The 22088-nt window shown below is 43.2% G+C and overlaps 1 protein-coding gene across 5 annotated transcripts in view; it reads left to right on the forward strand.

Annotated features, from left to right (window-relative positions):
* Nucleotides 1-22088, forward strand: part of STARD13 (StAR related lipid transfer domain containing 13) — a 307752-nt gene that overhangs the window by 263792 nt on the left and 21872 nt on the right. For all 5 annotated transcript variants that reach the window (XM_065628745.1, XM_065628737.1, XM_065628764.1 and 2 more), the window contains 4 exons: nt 4735-4806; nt 6869-6950; nt 14732-14795; nt 19486-20864. In XM_065628745.1, coding sequence (XP_065484817.1) covers nt 4735-4806; nt 6869-6950; nt 14732-14795; nt 19486-20864 — 1597 coding nt within the window. The remainder of the gene's footprint in view (nt 1-4734; nt 4807-6868; nt 6951-14731; nt 14796-19485; nt 20865-22088) is intronic.

A 22088-nucleotide genomic window follows, 5' to 3' on the forward strand; every position in this document is an offset into this window, starting at 1 on the left:
ATTCCCAGTTTTAGGGGATTAGTTTTCTGCCAGCTTAGAGGGTTGAACTAGATGTCTAAAGGCAGGGTAGGATGTCCCCTTTGGTGGCAGCTGGATGCTCAGCTCTTCCTCTGGTGTTGGGCACCATCAAAGCAGTTTGTGAAGAATCAGAGAAAATGTTGGGAGAGAGAGAAAAACTGCAAGAAACTGTCTCCATTTCAGCCCCGGAATAGCCAGAGCACCCAAATGGTCTGTGGGACACGCGCTCAAGCCTACTTAACACTAGAGAAGGACTCAAAGCCAAGTCCCAGCTGTGCTCTGAACATCTGTCACATTTCCTGGGTGAACCTCTCTCTCCTTATTTCTCTCTACTTACATACTAAATAAATTAAGAAGTGGATCAGATATTTGCACATTGGTCTCTACTGTGCAATATATTCTTTAGGGTACTCTAATAAATGTTGAATTTAATACACAGTGGGACAACTCTGGGAGGAAAGATTAAGACACAATCCCATAAGGGGAAGAAAAAAAAAAATAAAAAAGAAAGATGGCTTAGCTGATCAAAGAGGTGTGTGACAAAGTTTTAAGTCCCTGTTTGCATATGGGCACCAAAAGGTTTTGGTGAAGCAGGGACAACTTCTGTGGGGCCTCTGTGGTGAGATGCGAGGAAGGTCAGCAGCAACGTCTGTGCCAAACCTCCTGGGAAGAGCTGGTAGATGAGGGGGATATGGAGGTGATCATCATCCTCATCTTCCCCAGAAATGTGACTGGAAGGCTTTTTCCTCTGTGGATCTCAGTTATAATGCACTACTGGTAGAAAACCAAAATGGAAAAGAGAAACTTGTTTCCTGCCAAGCTTCAACTAAAAACTGAAAAAAACCCACGCGAACTCAAGTACTGTGAGTCATATTGACAGCTGTCAATATTTGTGACTGAATCATTATGTAGCCTTAATTATTAATGGCTGTCATTAAGTGCTGCCCAAGCAAGTGTAAAGCAGTAGGTAAATTACCCCTGATTTTTTTTTTTTTTCAGTCAGCAGAGCAGGGCAGTAGTGTATCAGCACAAACCCACCATCAGTTCTGCCGGGGTGAGCAGCCATTTGATCGCGCCAAGGGAGATGCTGCTTGTGGGTTGGTGGTGGCTCACGTGCTTCTGGGAAGACCTGTGATTCCTGCCAGCCTTGAGCGCAAAACTATGAGCCATGTTCTCTCTAAAGTCACTCTTCTCAGTGTGACAGCCCTTCTCTGTGCTGTTGACAAGCTACCCTGGAGCCACCTGTGAACACTTGTAGTTTTCCAGGTCCTTCAGGGCTGCACCAAGACAGAGCAGCTGCTGCAGGCTGGTTCAGACTCTGTGTTAGCCTGGACATGGGCACAGAACTGGACCAACACTGCCAGAAGCATTTCTGCAGCCCTTCATTGGCAGATTCAGCGAGGTCTTATTGGTGCTGTACTCATCTCTTCTCGAAGAAGTCGTCACTGATGTTTAGATAGCAAGGGAAAAAAGGCAAATATTAGAGTATCTGCACAGAAAGACAAGGTTAAACTGAGCATCCCAAATTATGTTTTTAAGCATTACAATATCCAGTAATGAAAGAATCTGCATTGCATTCTGAACTGTAACTTGGATTAGGCGCCCAGAGCAAGATAATAGAAATGACCTTTGGTGTCTGCTGAGGAGTAAATCCTTGGCTGTGCCTTTTCACTGGCCCTGCAGGAGGGGAACAGCTGGAACAGGTGCCTTGAGCCAGTAGAAATACACTCATATGAGCAAAGTCATATTTTTGGCTGGGCCAGCAGCACATTGCACTTTTCCACTTCTGCTGTCCTCTGAATAAGACCAAAAAGGAAAGAGAGATAAGCGAGGGAACTGGGCACTCATTCGTGTTCGAGACCCAGTATCCTGGAAGATGACTTAGCAAATCTTATCTGAGGGAGAATCTGTTTATTTGGGATGATCACTTGGAAAATGAGAATACTCCCAATAGTTCCTTCACGGAGGAGATAGACTAAAAGACTTGAAAGCAAAAGTTAATCCATCAATCATTTTTGACTGTTTGCAGTGTGTTACAGTCTCATACAAAAGAAAAAACAAAACAAAACCAAAACAACAACAAAGTCACTACAATGGGTGAGATTGCTATACCCAGCAATTTTTCAACCATTGCAACCTGAGCTTTTTTAAATCTCACTTGGGCTGCAGGAAGATTCCTCAGCAAGCTCCTCTGAGCAGCCAACTGCAAAAAATATTGAAATATGATAAGCGTATTAGGTCATTAAATGGTAGCATTCTCCATCACCCACAGCCTCTGTTAGTTGTTCTTCCAGGCCAGATGAAGCTAGAATGTACGTACAGCTGTTCTGAGTTGTAAAATACATTTTGAAATGGGATTGATTCATCTGTGTTTCATGAGACTGAATTAAGCAAAAGAAAAAAGTATTCTCTTTTTTCCAAGCATTTAGTAAAAATATTCAGTCTCACTGAAACATAATAGAGATGTGCTTTCAGCACACAGATGTGCAGTAGTGAGAGCCACGTTTTATGTAAGCTGCTCATTCTTTTGTGCAGTGTTAAGAACTGAATGTACTTTCATACTCCTTTTTTTTGGCCTTGACATGAACTAATGTCAAAGCACATGAAGACCTGGTGGTAAATCCTTTTCAGCACTGCTAATGATTGGGGCCATGGTGGAGCTGTTACTGGCTATCTAATCATCTTTGGGAAATTGGACTTTTGATAAGTAGACCTTGTATTCTGAATTTTGATTTCTGCAACAAAAGTTTGCTGGCACGTCTCAGTATTTAGGGGATCAGAAAGGTGTGCAGGTCACATACTGCAGAGTATATTCAAAGCAAGTTTTATGGTGGGATTCAGTGGGTAAAGTCATTAAGGGTATAATGAGTGCTTTGAACAGAATTACAAGGGGAAAAAATCACACCAGCATGTCCTATATATAGAAATGCATTTTAGTAGAAAGTAGATTTACAACTGGAATTTTTTTTGCATGCAAGGCAGAACATTCAGAAGAGCAACTGAGCCTGGTTTTCTTTTTCCGTTCCATCATTGTTTTATATCTAGGGGGTTGTATTATGGATGCCTAGATTTTACAACCACAAACGTGCCAAAACCCTTGACTGGTTCATTCGGGTTGAAAAATAAGCAACATAAAACGTCTACTTTCTTCAACACCTGCACACTCTATTCCATAGGGTTTTGTAAATCTAAGAGGCGCAGATAACGTGTTTTGTAGAGTGGAACTGTTGAAATGGTGGATCCTGATCTAGATCTGGGCAGCAAGGAGGTATTTCCCGGATTCCCCCAGCAACCTGCAGTTATCTGGGTGAGCCCCTATTCTTAGTTGTTCTTCCAGTAGCTCTGGGAGCAGCTGCACGTGCAGGCAGCGCGGGTGCTGGGCACAGCTGGACCTGCCACACAGCTTTCCGTAAAATGAGCCCATGGAGCGTGGTGAAAATTGAGGTTTTGCTGCAGACACTTCAAAATTTATCCTCTCTTTTTGTGTAGCTGACACTTAGTTACTGCTGCTTCAGTAATTGCACTGGGTGGATCTGCCTCTCCCATGCAAAAACCTTTAGGTCTCATGTAGTCCCTCTCTTGAACATGATTGGCAGTGTTAGTTTAATGGTTGGACTTGATGATCTTAAAGGTCTTTTCCAACCAACATGATTCTATGATCTTCTCCAATTCCCCCATGCTCACCGAATCCCTACTGTCACCCTCAAAATAAGGAGGCACTATTCTCTTGTCCAGCTGATGATTCCCCCACCTCTTTCCTTCAGGGCAGAATACACCTTGAAAGGGGAAACCAAGTCCAGCATCAGCTGTGTCCATACTTCTAAATAGTGGAGAGGCAGGGACAAGATGACACAGATGGATTCCTTACTGCTTAATACTAGTCTTCCCAAGAAAAGATTTGTCATAGTAGATAACTGAAACAGCCCAAAACAGGCCTGGAGGTGGATTGCAATTAAAGAGTGAGATGTCTGGGTTCCAGTGATCGAAGCTACTGCCTGTATCTATTTCATTTAGCTGCACAGACATACCTGTACCTGTTTATCCTCCCTCTGTTAGCAGCCACAAGACAAAAGCATTGTCAGTAGTTGATTTATCCTGCCTGTTTTAGACACTACTTTAAGGTGAAATGAATCACCCTTTGAAAGTAACTGTCTATTGACTGTGGAGGGACTCTACATAATGGAGTTCAGGTGGTTAAAGGTAGGAAGATGCATCCTACCTGTACAATTGTCACTTCAGTAACACGAGACCTGCACTGGGGATTTCCTGGCAGAGCTTTCAGTGGCTTTCATGTGGGATTTTTCTCTGCAACAAGCATCAGAGCAGGAAAAAATACAAAAAGTGCATGCACCCTGTCACCCCATTTCCACCCTGCTTTATCTTCACCTCCCCCCAACAACTTATCCTTGTGGGAGGGTAGGACACAGGACCACAAAGCTGGCTGAGCAACTTCTCCCGCTGCACAGAGGTGATTAACAGTTCACCCTGGTCACCGAGTGGTGATGCAAACCCCAGAGTTGTGTGGAGGCAGGGCTATTTCTGTGAGGGACTCTAATTTTATTTTCTGATGCTATAAAGAAATACTGCAGACTGATGACAGTACTTTTAAGCAATGAACAGCTACTACTAAGTCTCTTTGCTATTTCCTTGTAAGCAAAACAACTTCTAATGCAAAATAACAAAGTGTGAACTTTTATTTTTTCTCTTTCTGCTCAGAAATCGAAGCAAAGGAAGTGTGTGACTGGTTACGTGCAGCTGGATTTCCCCAATATGCTCAGTTCTATGAGGGTAAGTAGGTTTTTCTCCTCTTTGTGCAGTACTGAAAGTGGACTGGGCCCTTGCCAGGAGAGCTTGCAGTCGGCCAGCCCTACATTTGACTGAGTTATGGCCATGGCTGGCTGCTTCACAAAGCTTCAGCTGCTGGAGTCATACCACTGCCTAAAGAAAAGTAAGACTCTTGCCTTCATAGCCGTGGGAAGCTAAAAAAAAAAAAAAAGGTGGGACATAGTTTGTGTAAATCTCAAAGGTTACCAAAAACAAGTACAAAAAAGTCCCAATACATTGGTCTGGGTGGTTTTTTTTTCAAACTTCCTGAACTGTGTCTAAAATAAGACTGAAAACACTGAAAGTTACCGAAAATTTCAGTCTTACTGAAAACAAGATTGAAATACTCCACAAAACTACCAAAATTGAATATTCTGAGCTGCGTTTTACACTTGCAAAGGTAGAAAAGCCAATATTTTGGTGCTGACTCAAAACAAATAGCCATGTCCCCTTCCTAGCTGTAAAGTTCGTGCCCAGGGAAGTGACGTCCCCAAGGGCAGGGCAAGCAGTTGTGCTGCTGCTGCCATCAGGAGCAGTTTTGGGGCTGGGTTTTTCCTGCTCTGCTTAGCGGAAAACTGCAGCCAATCCTCATTTTTCCCAGACTGCATATTCTGTCTGCCAGAGACACAGAGCCAGATCAGGCCCACTCGGGCTTATTAGCTGGACTGTAGCTCAGCCAAACGCAGCTGGACACCTTCCAGGGTCAGCTTGGGTCTGGAGGCAGCACGGCTCCATGCATGGAGCGATGGCCAAGAAACCTCGTGGGTCAGAGCCAGCTCTGCAGACAGACAGCTCGGACACCGTCCAACCCCTCACATGGGACTGAGGGGCATGATGCCGAGGACACCTCCGTGGCTTCTCATGGCCAGCTGAGGTCCCTCAGGGATCAGGTGCTGGTTCCTGATGGGCTGCTTGGGTGCCCAGGGACTAGGAGCACCACGCAGAGATACTCAGGTGGCTCCAACAGGAGCCAGGTGGGCTTTGTTAAACCCAGCAAGAAACTAACACTAATAAGCCTGCCAAACCAAAGCTGACATAGGTGTGTCTACCATAGTTCCTGGGTGCCCAGTAAGTAGTACCTTTTGTGTCTATCTTGTAGTCAGAGCATCTCAGAACCCCACTCCCCCGAGGAAAGGAGAGCCCGCTGCCTGCCAAACTCTGAGGGATGTTCCCTCCAAAAAACAACCTGTGCTGGGCTCCCAAAGTTCCCATACAGTCAATATGTGCTCTAGACAGTCTGTATCTCAGAAAACAAGATCCTTTATACAGGCGTCTATTATGTCAGTGTTAAGCAGTAGTTTCTGAAACTGCTGGCTGTAGTTCCTGCATCCCAGCGTCCTGCCGTGGTACCTAAGCATGGCAGAGCAGCCTGGAGAGCAGCCACGGTGCTGGAACCCGTCCCACCGCTACAGAGGCCCCACTAATGTGTTACAGCCATGTCACTTTCATTACACGTGTCAGCTTCCAGCACACTAGTCTGGCTTTTTAGCCAATATTGGGGGTTATAATTCAACTCTTTTTTTCTCTGTCTCTCTTACTTGAGTAACCCTTAGTCTGAAATTGTTGTTATCAGGACCTGTATTAAAAGTGAAAAGCGCAGAACACTTCTGTTTCATGGGAAAAGTCTCTCTAATAAATACCTCGAGTCACTATGATGGGAACAGAGAACCTTGTTGCTCATGTGAATAAAGAAAGTGTGTTGGTAATTCCCTGATCTCATTTGTTTGTGCTAGGTGCTAGAAAGAACAGCTAACAATTGAGTATCTTATTAAAGCCATAGTGAAATAAATTTGCTCTTGTCTCTTGCTCTATCTTTGGGTCGCAGGACATTCAACTATACCTTTAACAGAAAAAAAAAAAAAGTGGCTGAAAGGGTGGCAGGTACAGCTGGAAGGGCACCACAGCTGAGTGGAATCAGTCATACCAGATTTCAGTGAGCAAGCACATGCAAAGCATTTTAGACATAGACAATGTATTTTCATTTGAATAGCAAGCAGTCATCTTAACCTTGTGTCTCCTTTTATAGACTCTCAGTTTCCCATTGACATTGCCGCAGTAAAGGAAGATCATGATTTTCTTGACAAGGACCTTGTAGACCCTCTTTGCAGGTAAAAAACACCTGAAGCTTATTTTCTGATAATTTTAAAACATAAGCTGATTTGTTATTGTTAGCATAGCAAGAGAAGCAGCAGCAGAGATGTTTGCTTGTCCATGTCAATTAAGCAATTATATCTATAATGCTACCATTCTGAATTCATTTCTTTTATGGAAAATCCTGGAGTAGGACCCACTACACTCATAGAAAACATGACATGATTTGGGAAGACCCAGATCGAATGGATTTGAAACACCTGCCTTTTAAGAAAGAACTAGCAGTAGTACAAGCAAACCCTGAAAAAATGAAGGAGTCACATTTGATTTGCACATGAATAACTCTTATGTCCAAGCACAGCAGAAAAGATGAAACTTCATTGCACAGAATTCAGCAAGTACTTTTCTCTGGCAGCAGACATGGTTTTCATGCTGCTGTAATTCCCTTGGTACTCTCCTTTTGGCACCAGTAACAGATGTGGGACCAGAACCCCACAGTACTACAGCTGCTACAACTAATCACTGATTTGCCCCTCCCAGAGGGGTTTACTGTTTATCTAGCTTTTTATACTCTGCTTGTGATGAATATACTGTATTGCATTGCTCAAGTACTGTCCCCCAGGACTCAAGAAGCAGCAATTCTGTGGTAGTTTTGCAAAACCACATTGCAGAGGCATTGTTTCCCTCTTCTTTCTCCTGTGCTGAGCTAAAGTTGGATTCTGCTCCTCTCTTCTTCAGTAAGGGTAAAGGAGCATCTGGCCCCTAACCAAAGAGGCGTTATTACATGTTTTGGAAACTTTCACAACACCATCATCAAGATAATTGGACAAAACTCTATTTCCCCTTCTGCAACTGGGGCTAAAGTCATTACAGAGTAGATGCTGTTCCACTGCACATCATACTGTGCCTTGCAGGGATTAATGAGTCTGTGATGGAGGACTGCAGAGAGGGTTTCTGAGCACCACAGAAAACAGGGCTGGAAGACAGTCCATCTAGTCCATCTCTCCATCCTGGGAGGTGCCCTCCTTCCTGGAGGATCCAGGTAATTCCTAGGCATAGCTGTCAGAGTGCTTTCCCAAAACTCCCTTGCTGCAAGTGAGACCTACTCTGCATCTCATTTTGTCTGTTACGGATATGGGGAACAGAATATTCTCTCTCTGTGTGTAGTAGCCTTTGTGTCTGAAGACAAATCACAAGAAAATACCTGGATCATTCAGTGATTGCTCTCAAGGATGCCGGGGAGCAGAATAACTGCAGACTTGATCTATTGCTGTTCAGTATGGCCTGGTGGGAGGGATGGCTTTGCCCATGCCTAGAGAAATCTTCTTTCCACACATACATGCATCCCCTTGCTTCAGTCTGGTGTGGGGGAGGACACACTTTGCTGTAGTTTGGGAACTGGGAAGTAGTAGAAGGTTGAGATCTCTTCCTCTCTGCCCTCTCCCACAAAGTTGAAGGACCATCCAAAAGTGCAAGTATGATGTCTGTCCCTTTGTTGCGAGAGCAAGTGGTGAGGTGCAGTCATTGCGTAGCTCTGTGACTCTCCCCAGGCTTTCTTCTCCAAAGTAACTGGCAGTGGTGGTACTTCAGTCATGGTCACCATGTGTCCAACACCTACGCAGCTAAATGTGAACAGCTCACCTCTTGCTTCTTCCTCTCTGTACACTCATAGATACACCTGCAACAGTTACACAAAGTTGATATATTTGTGAGGATTTCTTTGTGTGAGCTGAACAGCTAGAGACTGTTTTTTCTTTTATTAAAAGATGAGGTTTTGAAAAAATAAACTAGCAGCTGGAGAGACGCACTTGTGACGAAGTGATTTATAGTATATATATATATATATAAGCCTAAATCAAGCGATACTGCTGAGATCTGGTACATAAGCACAGTCATGGATCTTTCCAAAGTACTTTATTCAAAGATAAAGAGTTTTATGACTGCCTAGTAACTTTTTCTGTAATGATTTTATTCAGAAGACACCACCTGTTGACTTTAATTTTGAGAGGGAGCTTTTAAACAGTCTTGATCTAAAAAAAGAATAACACCTCATATACTAGCCAGGTAGAAATACAAGTATTAGGTACAGGTTATGTTTTCAGATTGCAGACATTTAATTTGCTGTAACTCAACAGCTCCAAACCTTTGGCTGTGAGCAACCTGTAAAAAGTGATTGTGCCAAATGTCAAGATTAGAGTTCATCAGAAACGGTCAATGGTGCCAGCGTCTGGCCCCAGTACCAGCTTTGTTACTGTGTTAGCTATCAAACCAACATCTTCCCAGTTTTCCAGTGCACTGGAAATCCTCACATGTCAGCTGACCACTGTTGATGGTTTTTTACCCTGGCTTTGCTCTGTGGTGGCAGTACTACAAGCTGCATGCCAGCATATCATATGAGAGCCATAGGCTGTGATGCACTTTTATGAAATAGAAAGTTAAAAGAAGGTCAGTTATTATTTCTTTATGCGCTGATCCCCTGGTCAGGAGCCAAACTTCCACTCTTCAACCACCCAAAACTGCCCTCAAGGCTATGCATGACCAGCCCTTTGCACTGACTAACAGTGCATTCAGCCTGTAGTACTATACAAAATGGGGTTCTCTTTTTTTATTTGGAGGATAACTTTAGAGCTGGAATGCCAGAGTAGATAATCATTTTGAGCAGAGTTTTAGCTCTGAATGGTAATGGTTCTAGCATAAACACTGAATTTCTCTGCTCTTGTGGATTGAAATCAGACTCTCAACCTCATTTTATAATCAGTTTTCTTATGGCATTGCAGTATACAAGACAATATGAGGTACAAATGCAGAGGGACCTTTTATTTTTTTAAGGCAGCTGGTAGCATTTTAGTCAGAAAGCCTAAGACTCCCCGTTGTAAGATATTTCAGTGACCTTTTTGAGATATTCTAACACTCCTGCTGTTTTCAATATCATTTGAAAATTTGGCAGAGTAAAGAGCAAATTTGAGGCCTTTGGGTTAGAGGCGTATCTATCAAGAGATTCCACTCAGATTTTATTGAGTAACAAACAATAGAAAATTGCCATGCAATCTGCAGGCGAATGCTGTCAGCCTGCCAAAACAATAATTGGGCATGAAAATTTTATAGCTGGATCTCTGTGTCATTTCCAAAATAGCAGCAACCAACTCTGCTCTGGGAACTTTTGTGGGCACCGTGATAAGAGGGTGAGAAGGAGAACCCAAGCCATGTTGTTCTTTTTGTATTCACATAAATATAGTGACTGAGAATATAAAGAACAAGCCTGCAACAGTCTGATCCATAGTCCCCTAAATCAAGCTCTTAAAATTTGAACTGTGCCAAGCAGACAGCAACCTCTTTTTCCGTAGCCAGTGTCTCTTAGATAGCTTATATATAATCCAAAGTTCGTTGTACAGGGGACATCCTACTATTAGAGTTTTGAAGTGGTGATTGTACAGTCGGTCTTGTCTGCCAAGTTACGTTGCTGTAGGTGCTGTTAGGAGATGAACATGCAGTACGGACAGCCCTGCTCTGAAGTCAGTAGAATGGCTCCCATTGACCTCAGGTAGAGTTGACTCAGCTCACGTGAGCATGTTGCCTATAAAGTAACTCACTCCGTTGCAGCCATGACAAAAAGTGGTAGGAGTGGGAAATATTGTATTCTCTTCAGGCAAAAAGCTGGTGGAGCACGGATGTGCCAGTGCCATCTTCGCACACCAACCCCAGCGGTACTGAGAGGACCCTTATTCGGTGCTCAGACCTCAGCAGAGTGCAGCACGAGATTCTGGATGTCCGCTTCCCAAATTCCACAGCACAGAAGAAGCCAGCTAGGGGCATGTGTATGCAGCACCTAAACTTGGCTAGGAATAATGATAAAACAAATAAATAGTATCATGTTTCCCTCATAGAGGAGTTTATGGAACCACACCATGTGTTTGCCTGGTCACGATCCATAAGGGAGGACATTTGCAGGTCTGCAGAGGTAGGAGACACTGTGCTGTCCATGCAAGCCCTCCCCACGGTGCCTTCTCCTGCATGACCAGTTGGTGCCCCAGCTGCACTCCCCACCTTCTGCTCGGAAGCAGCTGCAGAACAGGTCGAGGGGAATGCATAGAGTTCCAAGTCACTTTAAAGTGGTCTTACCATTATCTGGATGGCTCTTCAAGCAGTCACCCAGGAGGTTTCTCAGCTAATCAGCTCCTGCATTACTACAGGCTCCTATGTATTTCTAAACACTGCTAAGTGCCGTACAAGATGCTAAAGCCAGAGATTTCCTGCTTCTGAAAAACTTCCATCATAAGGGTTAATAGGTATAGCACTGGAGCCGGGATTCAGAACCCTAAATATCTGTGCTTAATGCCATCTCAGATCTCCTAAGATATCTCAGACTTCTCCATGGGCTGGCTGGACCAAGGAGACCTGCAACAGCTGAAGGCCTGGCTTGGTACTCTAGGGGATCAAAAATAGCACCAGACATCCCTATTTGGCCACCTGAATCACTCTGCTGGTGTTAAAGTATTGTTTCAAGGGACGCTTTTCAACAAAGAGATGATATTTCACCACAGAGATAAGTGTTAAACCATAGAGGCAGTGCTTACCTGTGATGGCCTGGAGAAGAAATAAAATCAGTGAAGCACTTGCTGTAGCAAATATTTTGCAGGCTTCCCCTGAACACTGCAGAGCTTTCCAGATGAGTGTTGAAATACATCCTAGATTATTTGGCTTTTATATAGCCATGTCTCTTGTACAAGCTTATTTAATGTGATTTTTCCTACCTTTTCTCAAGTCCAGATTCTGTGTTTTGCTAACATTACAAACAGGCAGTCTTTCCCCATGTTTTTAAGGAGTGACGTGAAAGTGTAGTGCCTTGCTTACTTTGACTGGGATGTTAGTGACAGCCTTTTGTAGACAAAGACTTTTATTTTTTGTTTTCTGAAAGATTTTCTGAGGACGTGGCTGTCAGTCATATAACAACTTTAAGCAGATGAGAAAAGCTTTCTGCCACGGCTGGCACATCAACAAAGCATAAGAAGTGGAAACAGACTGGCTTTGATTGGAGTTGTTAGTACCAGGCAAGCTCACAAATATGATCATTAGTTCTCTAATTTCACTGGCAAATCATTCCACAGCACTGGAAAAGCCCCAGAAAGCATGCTGATGTTTTGTAGATGGGCGTATTTAAAACCTGAGGTTGAGCCCCTGGCACCCAGTAAAAAGTAGTTTTGTTTCTGATGGAGCAAGTTCTTCGTAGCAAAGCCAGGTTAGAAAGCAGCCAGGATAATGGTGTGGCTTCCCAAGCCTCCAGTTTAATCAATGATACTCACTTTTATGAAGATGACCACTCAGTTCCTGCTGAAAGGATCTTGCTTTTGGATGTCATTAGTGGGAAAGTGATGGCTTTGAACGATCTTGTTGGTTTGATCATGCGCTTTGTACACTTTTGCATGCTGAAGAAGCAGCCCTTCTTAATATAAAAGCCATGACACTTTTCTGCTGTCGGCTGGGCTTGTGCAGAGGTACCTGGGTGCAAACAGGGCAGAGGGTACATCACGGGCTGTTGCTTCCTTGTCTTCCCACTCCTGAAGTGCGTGGCTCACTCCCTGGTCTTTCGAAGGCAAATGACACTGTAGTGAATGGAAGGAGCACTGGTCCCTGTATTGAAAATGTTTCATTCTACAACTTATCCTTAACAACTGCAAACAGGCAGTAAGTATAGAGGGTTTTTTATAGACTGCTGAGGAAGCAGTTGCAGAGATCCCCTGCCAGGGGCTGTTTTGGAGAAAGGGGGCTGTGCCGCAGCCCTCGTTCTCAGGAGAGCTTCTTCAGTGCTGCTCTCCTGCAGGCAAGGGTGGTGGGGTCAGTGGCTTGGTGTTCAGAGTTGGTGAGCAGGTTGAAAGGAGGCAGTGGATTCTCAGGATTTCTGAGCCTTTGGGCATGAATTTAGCTGATGCCTATCTCCCGGTCAGCCTTGCAGGACATGTTTAGGTGAAGGAAGCAAGGAGCACTTCCCTGAGCCTGGTCTGGCCGCTCACCATGTAAAGGTATGAGGACATAACCGCAGCTTGATTCGGATAGCCAGCTACAGGCACTCAGGTGACAAGCAGCAGCATGTCTGTGTGGAAATGTGGCTACAAACTTGTCCCTCCAGCACAGGCCAGCTAATGCAGAGGTGCAGGGACTCGATCTGAGCCTTTGGTTCACCTCTCGGTCCAAGGATAGAAAGTTAGGCTGGAGTCCTTTGAAAATGTGTCTGTGCCTCTGTCTTCTTAGAAATTATATTGAGACGCAAATATAAACATTTTGCACTCAGAAGAAGCTCTGAACATTATTCAGTCCCAGGGCCCCAAGAAAATGCAACTTTGGGTTGAGAAATTCCATGTTTGGGCAAAAGATGAGGCTTGCAATAATAGATGTAATCCCTGAGGAGGAGGATTTGTGGGCAGAAGGCTGAAGATACAGCTGCAGAGCCACAAAGCCTGAAATTTATTACAAGAACATTACTATCATGCATGCGGAGTGTGCTTGTGCATGCATTATACTCACATTAATATGATGAGCACATGACTTTTCTGATATGGCATAACAAGTTTATTGGCTTGAGTTAAGGAGGAGTGTTTTATTTACAAATGAGCAGGTGACATTTTGTAATGATTTTTTTTTAAGGAAGATCCACATTTGGTGAGCTGGTTGTTTATTAGTGGTGGCAATTTGAAAGGTTTTCTAATATTGAAAGTCCTGGGGAGGAATTTATTACTGCCATATATTCTTACCGTATGTGAAAGATAACATCATTGATGTGATACTTTTTTTCTTGTGTCCTTGTAACTTATCGTATACATTTCAGAAGTTATCAGTTCTGCAGATTTGCAGCCTCTTCCTGAGGCGCAGAAGCAAAAGGGGCAGCTCTGGCTGCAAAGGCACAGGAGACGCAGGCAGCCTACAGAAGAGTGTGCTGGGCACAGGGCTCTCTCACTCTGCCTTTCCTTATTTTGAAATTCAGCCTTAAATCTGGAAAATGTTCAAAGGCAAACACATTTGACTCTGAGCCTCTGGTTTTAGAAGATGGATGGTTTAATGAATCAAGACCTTTAAGTATACATAAAAACTAATCAATTATGCTTAGCATGGTAGGTTCTCTATTGAAAGAGCATGTTTTCTTGTCCTCTTTCTCTGCACATGGGCACACACACATTCAATTTCCGTCTTTATCAGATTGTCATTTCAACCCACTATTGTTATGGGATAGCCTTGGATTTTAGGAGCAGAAGCCTTACAGAGTCCCTGATGACATAATTACAAACATGGTCAAAAATAATTAAAAATATTCATTTAAAGATGTTAGATTTGTTACTTTTGTGGTGTTAATCTGTCTGTAAGATCCACAGGTATGGGAAAGGAACTATTAACTGTAGAGAAACATTTAACTAACTGCTAAAAGTTCTTCTTTATGTCAACTTTTTAAAACCCCTAATATCAGCCTTAAATAGTTTTAGACCAATTATGTTATGGTCCTTCAGAAGCCAACTTACCTCCTTCCTCTCCTGATATTTTCCCATCTATCATCAGAGCTGTTTGTTTATACCTGTTTCCTTTGCTAAGTACTTAAATGTATATGAATTAAAAAGCAGTATAAAAACCGAGCTACCAAGTGATGTGAACACAGTGGTCTTATAGCCTGGAATAATATGACCAGCATTGTTTCTGAAGCCCGTTGTGTGCCTTTAGCACCCTACAGGCAGATAAGAGAAAAGCTTTTGAACTTATGAAAAGTCGTGCCCTTTAATCGGGTGCTGCTAATCTTTGAATTTGCTTTGCCCTCTAGACGACTGAACACACTGAACAAGTGCGCCTCAATGAAACTCGATGTGAACTTCCAAAGAAAAAAGGTAAGGAAACTTCATGAAATGTGCTGGCTTTGCCCCAGCTTTTGTGATAAGACCTCCCCAGTTTAGTCTTTAAGTCAGTAATGCTCTTAAAAATAAGTTAAGTGTATTTGACTTTGAACTTCTGTGTCAGCATTATCTGGACACATGATATTGTGAATTGCTAAATCTTGAAATTATAAATAAAATAGAAAAAAACCTGTGACTAATATATCAGGAACAATACTACGTGTGTTAAAAGGGCACATGCAGTACTTAAAATTTCACGTATGTGCAACGCAAGTTAGCGGGTGCAGTTTCATTAGGCTGGCTTGTTTGCCAATGCCTTGTGAGTACACAGTGGAAAATCCTGCTTGAAAGAATGGAAGTTGCTCGGATGAAAACAATGGCTTTTCTTTATTTCTTGTCCTGACTTATTCCTGGTTAAGAGTATGAAAATAAACTCTGTCATCCTTATAAGCTCCTGTTTAATATAGGAATTATTCGAGCTTAAAGGGTTTCGGCGGGGACTGCAGAAAGTGCCTATTGATTTTGAGTTTTGTAACATGTCCAGCGTTAACTGTTGAACGTTTGGTTTTCTGCTCACAAATTCCCCCAGGCCCTTCAGTAGTGTACAATGGTAGTTGTCAACTCTCGGAAATCTTGGGTGTCTGTTTTTCCTTCCTTAGAGTGTTTGTCTAATGTTTTTTAGAAACTACCTCCGAGAGTTGCATTTTTGGTGTCTTTGCAGATGCGGTCTATTCATACTCTATTCACTCTTTGAGGCAACTTGAACAAAGAATGGTTTTAATGTCCGGATATTCTGCTTTCAGCACATGCCTATTTGTTCTTCTGTGTTTATAGCCTCTTTAGTTTGCATTTTGTCTATTCACTGGAGCCATGGAGACCACTTCTCTTCACTGCTTCAGACCTAATGGGTTTTTCTTGTCTTTGATAAGTGCCAACACTTTCCACACCAAAAACATACATCACACCTGGGAGAAGGAACAGTGAAATCCCTTGAGTACAAAATAACTTTATGATTTGGGCAGGTAGGCACCACAGGAGGAAGCTGAGGTCCTTCAGCAAAAGCTAACTCGATCGATTGTGTTGTTGACCTGCTTGGAGTGATGGCTGGTTTGTGTCCATGCGCTTGTGCACTTGTGCGCAAGCAGAGCTACGGGAGCTGCACAAGAGACAGAATTACAAAAAGCAACAGATGGGTGAACGCTGATTGTCCTCTGGAAGTTCTGTTTAGCTCCTGTCTTTCTTCTCTCCAACAACTATTTTGGGTTTGGTGTGAGGTTTGTATGCTTGCTTGTTTGCTTGCTTCTCTAAGTGTCCGACTGTGGTGGATTAAAAAAAGGAGGATTTTGTTGTTATGTTTGTTTTAACTTTTGCTGCTACTCCTTCCTGTTCTAAATGGATTGAAGCCCTCAAATGCTCTCCTTGCAGATGACCATTAATTTGCTAATGGATGTGAGAATGCCCTACTTGGCACTTTCAGGGGGACAGAAGTTGGTTGGGTCCCTACCTGCATGAGGACAGGGAGAAGCAGAGCAGAGAAAAATGTAGAGAACGAGGAGACGAAAAAGATTTGGGATGACAGATCCAGAGCATGTGAAAGCAGAAGAGAATGTAGGGGAGAAGAGAACAGGGGAGAGAGACTGGGGAGGAGAGACTGCCCACGCTGTGGGCTGCTCTCTTCCCGCTGGCCTCATCGACACGCATACAGAAATCCTCGTGTATGTGTTGCAAATACATCCATAAGCAACTTGGACAGACAGAGATTAGCCTTTGGATTAACTGCCTTCTGCAGCTGTCGATTTATGAGAATTCCTGCCCCCAGCTGGAAAAATGTGGCAGAATTCCACCGCAAATAAACCCACTTTTTGCCTTTTGTTAGCACCCCTCTGCATCTCAGGGAAGTACACCCTCAGTCAAAAAGCTGTACTATTTTAAATCAACTGTGACGAATCTGTGAATCAAAACCTCTTTCTCTTTGGCAAATGTTATCAGTCAGTCCTCGAGAAACTTGCCTCTTCTCGTCTTCCCAAATATAATGGTATTAAATGGACTTTTGAATATGCTCCAAAGCCATGCACTTGATTTCACCCGAGGTCAGTAGAAGTATACAGTCACTGCTACAAGATGTCTGCTCCGCCTGTGTAAGATGAATTGTTGCTTTCAGACCTGCTCTTGATCCGCTGTCCCCATAGATGGTGACATGTCAGTTGGCAAAGTGCTCTCTGCATTTTTTTTAGGACAGTCTCGTTTGTCAGGGTACTCTGATATCTAACAAGAAGAGTAGGTCATTCAGGATGTCCGTGGCTTCCAGAATTTCTACTGATTCCATCAAAAGAAAAGCACATTATGTCACAGGACTTGCAGTGCAGCCGAATTTGGAGTGAGTCACCATGGCAGCATTTCAGTATCCAGAAACTTCATTTGTCTGATTTTGCTTCTGATGAAATACAAGCATGTTTCATTACCAATAAAAATAAAAATAATTTTTTAAAAAACAGTAAAAACTAAACTTTTTTTTTTTTTTAGCTGCAGATTTCAGCACCAAAAACTCTGTATTTTCTGACTGGCTCTTGGGCAGAATGCAATCCTATCTTTGTTGTGGTTAGAGGCAAAACTTTTTTATTATCAAATCCATTTCTGTTCATCTCTATCTAAAAAAAAACCTTAAAACTTCTTTTCCTCTAAAAATGATTTAAAGTATATTCACTACTGAATTTACGTTTATTTCTGTCTCCTACTCCGTGCTCTCCTTTTGCTGTTTTTCACAACGTCTCTTCCACTTTGGCTAGTTTAATTGATTCCAGCTTGTAGGAAATTCAGGCTAAATCCTGTCAGTTCATATAGTAATGTCAGTGCAGCTACAGGGATTTGTGTCAGCCAAGAGTCTTCTTTAAGGTCCCTTTGGCATATTGGGATGTACAACAAATAAAAAAGTATAATTTTATCCTATTGGCTGATGCCATCAGTGCTTCAGCAGCAGTATGCTTTGTAGATATAATTACCACTACTAAATATTTGAAAGTACATACCATTATGGTTTTTAAAATACCTACTTTGTGGCACTACTAAGACCACAATAGCTGAATTTTTAAGTGTCTGAGTCTGTGCAGTCCTTCAATCTGTGTATGCATACAGCAAACTGCGGAGCTGAAACCAAGACAGAGCTGTCTGGTGTGCCATTTCTTCCCTGCAGACACAATCGCCAAAGCAGTATTAGCCTTTTCTAGCCCCTTTCCTGCCGATTCACCACCTTCTTAATTTTTCTCTCTAGCCAGCCGCAGAACTAAGATCTCCATTCATTCCTGTGAATGAACTTCAGCTGCACACCTCACCGTTAACAGATTTAAAAGGAATTACTAAGCTCAAGAATTCATAGCTATATTTTATTTTATGGTTTGGACATGATCTAAAACAGCTGGCCAACCTGAAGTGATAAACTGGCAAAAGCTTATGGCATTAGTGAGACCTGGCACACTGCTGATCCCAATCTGCATCTTTTGAGGTTTCACATTATTTAAGGTTTTTGGGGTTCTGGTAAAAATTGTTTTACATTTTTCAGTTAAACAGGCCAGCGGAGAGCTAGTCAGAGATGGGAGATAACTTTACCATCAAAACTTCATAGAAAAATACTTCTAATAATAGGCTTTTAAAAGGAGAATTTTTCCAGTCCCAAAATAGTACTTCTGGTTTAGCACCTCATTCTAGTCTGACAGCCTGTCATATTTTACTGCCTTCACACTGCTTCCAAGAATGTGAAGAGCTGTTTGGATGTCATGTAGGTGAAGTTAGTTTGTTCTGCTTTAGAACAAATGTACAAAAATAACGCGGTATAAACCCAGTTCAAAGTCAAGGGAAGGATACTCATTAGCAGCAGTGGGCTTCGCATCCTCAGAGAAACAGCGAGTTTGACACTGACTGCATGCTTCATGCTGAAGATGTATCTTTTTTGTTTGAGCAAATAGATGAGAAAAATGTCATAAGGAGAGTTTTTTTATCCTTTTTTTTTTTTTCCAAGGAGGATGTTGTCTGCATTGCAGAGTAGCTCCCAGAGCTACGTAACCATAAGCACAACTCCACATGCCCCAGGCTGAGGGGTGAGACCAGGAAGGGCCATGGGGCTGCTGCTGCCTCAGGAGAGGTCAGGGGGCAGGCTGGGGGACCTCAAGTTTGGGGTGTCTCTGATAGAATAGAATAGAATAGAATAGAATAGAATAGAATAGAATAGAATAGAATAGAATAATTTTGGTCTTAACTGGCTCACACTGCTGTAGTACCCAGCTACTTCCCAGTGTTTACCGTGTGTATCTTAACACCACCCCTGCAAGTCAGGAGCCCTCTACTTGGACCTTTCAAAACCCTTTTTTTTTTCTAAACAGTCACTCTGGGCATCAGTCCTACACAGCTCAGTGCAGAGGCAATCTGCCCCACAGAAGCCAAGAGGCACTGATGGGACTCTTGAGCTCCCTAACATCCAGTTGTCTTCTAAGTCTTACTCGTTAAGATGCTTGCTGCAGTCTCTACAATTAAATGAAAGAGGTTGTAATGCAAGAACCGATGACCAATCTTTCATAAACTAGGTTCAGGGGGACTTTACCACCTGTTGCTCACATGGAACGGCATGGTCACACTAATTCAAATTACAAGTAAAAGCACCTGCTTTTAACATGTGGCACTTGCTGTTTTCCAGAGTGAAGATTCAGATGAAGAAGACCTTTGTGCTATCAGTAATAAATGGACTTTCCAAAGAACCAGCAGACGATGGTCTCGGGTGGACGACATTGATGCTTTGCTTCACCGATCAGACAGACATGGATCTTCTGGGGACATTAAAATGAAAAATACAACAAGCAGCGAAAGCGTCCTTACAGATCTGAGTGAACCTGAGGTCTCATCTATTCACAGCGAGAGCAGTGGGGGAAGTGACAACAGGAGTCAGTCTGGCATCGGCAGCACTGCCAGGGAGACCTGTGACTGCTCTGGCCAGTACGATGTAGAAAGCACACTGCTGCAGGACTCCACTGTGATAAACACCGCCCTGTCCCCCAAGGACAACCTGAAGAATGAGAAACCAACACGAACCAAAGCAAAAACCTTTCTAAAACGCATGGAGACACTAAAAGCAAAAGGCGTGCATGGAAAACTAAAAGGCTCAGGAAGAACGGGTCCTTTAGAGATAAGTGGACCTGTTCTCCAGTATGAGCCAAAATCCTTGAAAGAGATGCACTGTGTACAAATAGTCAATGGCGATCTCCAAAACTTAGGAAAAGATTCAGTCAAAAGAGGACTTTCCTTTTCTGCCAAATCCAGCAGTGACAGCAGTCAGTCTGAAAACAGCAGCAGCGGGGTGAGCACACCGTGTTTGAAGGAACGCAAATGCCATGAAGCAAACAAGAGAGGCGGGATGTACCTGGAGGACCTAGATGTTCTGGCAGGAACGGCCTTACGGCAAGTGGTGGACCAAAACCGCAAAAATGAATTTCATTCCCAAGAGAACTTGGTTGTACATATTCCCAAGGATCATAAACCAGGGACCTTCCCAAAGGCACTTTCTATTGAAAGCCTCTCACCTACAGACAACGGTAACAGTGTAAACTGGAGGACAGGCAGCATCTCTTTGGGAAAGCAGAACTGCTCTACTCCAAAAGAGTCTGGATTGATGTCTTGCTGTCCTAAAGAGAGCAGAATTAGTATTTATGACAATGTGCCAGGTTCCCACTTGTATGCTAGTACTGGCGACCTCCTGGACTTAGAGAAAGATGTCCTTTTTCCTCATTTAGATGACATTTTGCAACATGTCAATGGGCTCCAGGAGGTAGTAGATGGCTGGTCAAAGAATGTGTTGCCAGGTCTGCCGGTTGATGATGTATCGGTCAGGGAACCTCCGTCGTTGCCTTTCCAGTCGCCCACACAGATCACACTTGATTTTGAAGGAAACTCTGTCTCTGATGGCCGGACCACACCAAGTGACATGGATAGAGATGGAACATCCCTGAATGAATCCGAAGCCACTGGTGTCAGGGACAGGAGAGACTCTGGGGTAGGAGCATCACTCACAAGACCAAGCAGGTAGGTAGTAAAATTTTGTACAGAAGTCCAAAGACCATGAAATACGATACAATAAAGCAGAAGCACTCAGCCTGGCACTCAGAAAGTGCAGGGTACCATTACAGTTGTACTCATCCTGTACGGGGATGAGGACTTCCCAGGGAAGGGTGGGATTTTGGGAGAAGGGACATCCCACTATGCAAATTATGTGGAATGAATGGAGAATTGGTTTAATAAAGCAAACTAAGGCTTTTTTTTTTCTCTCTTGATCCATTGATTACATAGTAGGACTCTGCATAAGTTGTGGGATAAATTTTCAATTTTTTGTCTTCTAAGCTATGCACCCCAGTATTTATGCATCAGTAGCCTTGTGCACTTTTTTTATGCACTTGTCTGCTTTAAAAATCCATCCCTTTGTGCTCAAAGAGAATTTCCCTACCCTGCCTCATTTCCTTATGTGACAGGGTGAAATGATGGTATACAATTAACTTCTTAATGAGATTGAAAAGCAGGATTTTATTAACAGTTTGCAGATCTGTTTTAAATCAGAGGGATGAGTTCCTCTTGAGCCAAGGGAGCACGGTCCCAGGTAAAGGCCTTTGTGGATCCATACTGCTGTGTGTAGGGTGTCTTTGTATGTGCAAAAGCAGTGAGAAAATACTTGGTGTTTTCTGATCTGTCGTCGGTCTTGTCACATCCTCTCAGAGGATTCTGCCATGCCATGGTTTACTGCTGCCCGTGCTTGCTCAGCACCATCACAAGCAAGTGAACTCGAGGCAACTACTGAGTAAATGAGCAAAGATTTTAGGATCTGAGCCAGAGCTCATGTTTAGCAAAACAAGAAACTGAAATGAGGTTTTTCCCAATGTATTCGGTATATGGAGAAAATGCATTGGAGTAAAGAGAAGATGTGAGTGGCTCAATAGTGTGGTGGTTATAGCTCTTGCCAAGGAGACACAGGGTTCAATCCTTTCTCCAAAAAAACCTTCAGTGTTTAATAATAGAGATATTTGGAGAACCTCATCTCCAAATACCTTTGTGGTCAGGCTGGTCCCCTGGGAGATGAGGGACCAGGCATCAAACCCCGGTTCTGAGTCAGGGAGAGAACATTTGACTCTGCATCTCCCACATCCTGTTGGAAATGTGTGGGCTGAAGGGCGCAGCAGGCAGCACCGCTTCCCTGAGCGCATGGACGTGACCCACACCCACTTGTGAATCTAACATTAAAAAAATCAAAGCTTGGGC

Source organism: Caloenas nicobarica, chromosome 1 (assembly GCF_036013445.1).
Source record: "Caloenas nicobarica isolate bCalNic1 chromosome 1, bCalNic1.hap1, whole genome shotgun sequence".
Taxonomy (NCBI): Eukaryota; Metazoa; Chordata; class Aves; order Columbiformes; family Columbidae; genus Caloenas; species Caloenas nicobarica.